We start from the raw sequence: 4848 nt of genomic DNA, 5'->3' as shown, positions 1-4848 counted from the left end.
ATATCTTATTTATATAGAAGATACAGTTGAAATATGTTAGTATAATTTTCTCAAAATATTTAATTTCCAATTTTCACTAATCAAAAACTTAATATACATCCTAAAACCTTATACATAGATATTCTACTGCAACGAAAAAGCGTACTAAAAACACTACTATAAACACACACGTGATTCAATAGGTTAGTTTAATCGTGCAATATAACTGCAACAACAAAAATGACTGATTTCATTGAAGTAAAACCTTTTAAATTTGGTTGGCGAATCAAAGTAAAATTAAGCTATCCCGCATTATGAAACAAATGCAACCAACACAATTTATACATATAATTAGATTCATTTTTCACAGTAAAAATAATTTCAAAAAATTACATTTCTTTCTAATTTGATTTTATCGGAAAAAAATCCCCCGCTTTAAAAATGCAGATCAAAATCTAGCTAATTACTTATTTATAATACAAATTTCTGAGGTTATAATAATACCTCTGAGGTACTCAGTGAGAAACCTGCTTAGAGCTGAGCGGACGCCGCTTTACAAGTTAGAGTGGTGTCCTAAGAACTGAGCTTTTGTTCACATCATGTCCAAACTCACTCGAGAAATCGAAAGTGAACGTTTTTACTAAGTCTATGGATCGTTTTATTACATTTTTCATTCAGGTTTGGATTTCGTTAGTTATAGAACATATTTAGATAAGGTCAGTATAGAGGTGTAGAACCCGTTCGGGTATTTCCGTACTTCGGGTTGGGTTCGGGTATTTTTAGTTCGGATTCGGTTATTTCGGATCGGATTTGGATATTTAGATTTTGTAAAAAAAAATTAAAATTTTAATTTCTCAAATTTCTTGTATTTCAAAATATAACTTTCACTTAACTAAATTTTTTTTAATCTTTAATAGATTGAATGATTAATAGATTTGGAAATAATATTTTGAAACTAAGAAGGCATTAATTTGGTTATTGTTTTTAAATTTTGGATGTAATTTTTTTGTTAATTTTTGAAATAAAAAGTTTGACATGCATTTTAAGTGAGTATCAAATTATTTTCTCCGTAATTGTATGTATATCATATGAACTTAAAGTATGTGTATTATCAATATAAATATTTTATATAAAATGATAGATGTAAACTAGAAATATAAGGTTAATAATACATATGTTGGGTTATCTTCAGATATCTATTCGGGTTTAGATATTACCCGTTCGGATTTGGATATCCAATTTTTCCTAATTTAATACCCATTCGAAAATTTTGCTACTTCGGTTTGAATTTCTGTTTGGATCTGGTTCGGGTGCGGCTTCGGATATCGGGTAAAGTGCCGACCTGTAGAACGTGTGGTATAGGGAAAAAAACAATAATTTAAAAAAAAATAAAAAATAAAATAAAAATCCAATAGGTTAGTAGTGCCAAGAAAGACGTGGGAACAGAAGTTCTATACTATAGTGACCTAGCTGCTGCATAATCATTTATGTTTTATCTGGAGTCGAGTCATAATTGTATTACGTTATACCTAAATTTGAAGAACCTTTATAAAACGCAAATAAATAGTAACTTAAAATCTTCAAAAAGAATAAAATAAATAAAAAAAACTAATCTAAATCTTGTTTCTATATTTCGAAAATTAAGAAATACGTACGAGTTCGATACTAACTTTGTTTAGTTTCTTGTTCTATATATCTACAAATTCTAACAGTATTTTGATGGAATAAATATTCAAATGGAAGAGATGATATATTTTCTATTAATATTTTCCATTTACTGTTAACTTTTATTCTATTTTAATTAAAAGACTAACCAAATCATTAGAAAAATCGTTTTCATGATCCAAATTAATTATACGAGATATATTAACTATATTATCTTTCTACAAACTTAATATTAGGAATGTTTGGTTAACATTCACGATGTAGTGCATTCCGAAAATAAAAGGACATTAATAAGTTTAGGAAAATATAATATTGCTATCCACCAAATATAGGAACTTTAACCATTTTATCCCGATTAGACACACAAATTTATATGATCAAATGAAAATAAACTGAAATGAACCGCAATTAAAACCGTTGTAAAACACCAACCATCATTATTACAGACAAAAGTCAAGGCTAAAACATCATTGTTCATATGCAGGAAAATCACAAGGATAAAAACTAAGCAAACGTTGTTGATATACAGCAGAAAGAGTTAAATTGGAGCTAGCATGGCTGACTGAATTCACATCAAGAATGTCTCAAACTTGTTTTCCTCCCTTCGCATTCCTCTGCATAAAAAAGACAAGAAACATGGGTGTCAAAATACAAGACCAAGGGAAGAAACAAAAGCATTGCATTCTGTACTGACCATCTGCTGCACAGCGTAAAGCTTGGCCATATGCCACTCATGATCGAGCACATCAACCTTTCGGCTCAGGCCACTCAACCTCGCATCCACACGTTCTACACTCTCTTCAGCCTCCTTTTTATCAAAGACACGGACGGATTGGTTAAAACCAAGCCATCCGAGGGCTAAAGCAGTAGCAACAAAGGTTCCCGTGTACGTGTTACAGAACACCTGGCACGCGCTCCTCACCATGGATTTGTCCTGCGAAAGAAACTCAACCATCTTGCTCCCACCACTCCCAGAAGAGTAGTTGTTGAGACTTGCCTTCCAACCCTCCGTCTTATTGACAAACGAGCACAGCCTCCTTGCAGTCACCGGATTGTTCTCGCAACGGCTCACGAGGCGATTGAAGAGGAACCGGGATGCAACCCCCTTGAAAACCTTGAACCAGGTCACCGGATCAGCAGTATCCGATTTTGAAGAACCAGTCGAGCCTGATGAGAAACCTCTCCCACGGAACTTCAAGTACCGACAACAACAACAAGTCAAAATCGGGAGCAGCAGTATCCGATTAGATTAGCGGAAAAATATAATAACGAAACATACATTGGCGAGAGGCACCTGATTCATCGCCGTCCTCCGCATCTTCTTCATCAACGTTGCTCTCATCTGATTCATCTTCGTTGGGAGAGTAGTGACTGGTCACCGTCCTACTTTTTAGGGTTTATTCCCAATTGGGAATACATTTGTTCCTATTCTTTTTTATACTTGGCCAATCAGGCCTATTTTTGTGGGCTTTATTCCACGTGGGCCTGTCTTGTATATTCTTTTATGTTTTTAGTGCCTACACATGCAAGTTTTATTTAATTATACCACATTATTCCCTTTTAGATAGTCTCCTGTACAAGAGTTCGAAGATTGTCAAGTTTTAATTAGCATTTCAAACAAGCACAAGCAGATAATGCAATTCCTGATTCAGCTACAGTTACTAGACATATAACCAAATGTAACTAGATGATTTTTTTTTAAAAAAAAAAAAACATGGAGCTTGACCTGAGATGATGGAGATGATTGTCATTGGTATATATTATCTAAATACAAATATCGTTGGTCACAACCAAATCAATTATGAGTCATCATCATGCTTTGTCCTCAGCTAGAATCAAAACACTCTTTGTTCCGACAAAGCCATCCACAACCAACAAATTAAGAAAAACAAAACTCCAAGGAAATTGATATTTTACTGTCCAAGGAAAGATCCCCCCACTTGGCTGGTTTGTCTTTTATCTTCATATTATATCCTCCAAATATATTTTACCTATATTCGTGGAATTTCATACAAATATGTATCGTGCACACAATACACACTCACACTGGCACATGCGTATGTATATATTACAAGACAAAACCGTTTTTTACTTCTATATATATCATTGCATGTCAATTTATTTATATCCTTATACATGATTTTATTACTAAAAAGTCTAAAAGATTAGCTTAATCAATATATGTTTGCATAGATATATTACGGTGCTAAGGCATGTTAGCCACACGTCTACGAGTGATATATAATCATGTTCCAAGTTAGACAACAACAAGTACATTGTGTTAGCAAAAAACTTATAGTACATGCTTATATATTTATGTTTATACATAATTAATGTCGAGCTTTGTATATGTTTCATTTGAGGAGTAACATAAAGCGTTCACATACTTTCTCATTTTATAGTTTTTATATCTCGGGTAACAGTTTACCAAAACAAAACTACATATGTTACAAACGATTAAACATTTTTCCCTAAAAGAATATGGGTAAAACGAGCCAATTAATGATTTTTAAGGTAATTAACATGCAGAATGGTACGTATCTAAGAAACGGACCGGGCCTATGGATCGGAGACCACGACTTCCGACATCTCTTCGACGGCTACTCCACACTAGTCAAGCTAGAGTTCGACGACGGTCGTCTATTCTCCGGCCACCGTCTCCTTGAATCCGACGCCTACAAATCCGCCAAGAAACACAAGAACCTCTCTTACCTTGAATTCTCCGAGACTCCAAAACCGTCCAGAAGCAACTTCAAGAACCCTTTCTCAGGCGTCGGAGAGATCGTCAAACTTTTCTCTGGCGAGTCTTTAACGGACAAAGCCAACACGGGAGTGATCCTGACTCAAAAAGGATCGATTCTTGTCGACCATGATACGTTAGAGACGATAGGGAAGTTCAAATACGACGACCGTTTGTGTGATCACATGATCCACTCGGCGCATCCGATCGTGACGGAGACGGAGACGGAGATGTGGACGTTGATACCTGATCTTGTTAAGCCTGGCTACCGGTTCGTGAGGATGGAGGCGTGGTCGAATAAAAGGGAGGTTGTGGCTCGGGTTAAGTGTCGGTCCGGGTCGTGGGGACCCGGGTGGGTTCACTCGTTTGGGGTGACGGAAAATTATGTTTTGATACCGGAAATGCCCTTGAGGTATTCGGTGAGGGATCTGCTTAGAGCTGAGCCTACGCCGCTTTACAAGTTT

General features: G+C 35.4%; 2 protein-coding genes across 3 annotated transcripts in view; one reads left to right on the top strand and one right to left on the bottom strand.

The window, feature by feature from the left end:
* Positions 1-2032: 2032 nt before the first annotated feature.
* On the bottom strand, positions 2033-3049 carry LOC106292653. Of its 2 annotated transcripts, none has more exons than XM_013728288.1 (3): positions 2924-3049; positions 2339-2836; positions 2033-2258 (listed from the first exon to the last, which is right to left on the bottom strand). In XM_013728288.1, the coding sequence occupies exons 1-3, from the start codon at positions 2993-2995 to the stop codon at positions 2229-2231; spliced, it is 600 nt and encodes a 199-aa protein (XP_013583742.1). In that variant the 5' UTR covers positions 2996-3049; the 3' UTR covers positions 2033-2228. The 2 variants fall into 2 exon arrangements, with proteins under 2 accessions (XP_013583742.1, XP_013583749.1); XM_013728295.1 differs by having other exon boundaries at positions 2939-3049.
* Positions 3050-4167: 1118 nt separating this feature from the next.
* LOC106329062 (carotenoid cleavage dioxygenase 8, chloroplastic-like) overlaps positions 4168-4848 on the top strand; it is a 5108-nt gene continuing 4427 nt past the window's right edge. The window contains exon 1 of the mRNA XM_013767641.1: positions 4168-4844. Coding sequence (XP_013623095.1) covers positions 4168-4844 — 677 coding nt within the window. The remainder of the gene's footprint in view (positions 4845-4848) is intronic.

The sequence above is a fragment of the Brassica oleracea genome, chromosome C1, assembly GCF_000695525.1.
Source record: "Brassica oleracea var. oleracea cultivar TO1000 chromosome C1, BOL, whole genome shotgun sequence".
Classification (NCBI taxonomy): Eukaryota; Viridiplantae; Streptophyta; class Magnoliopsida; order Brassicales; family Brassicaceae; genus Brassica; species Brassica oleracea.
The sequence above is the reverse complement of the archived record's forward strand: the minus strand, read 5'-3'. Positions and strand labels throughout refer to the sequence as shown.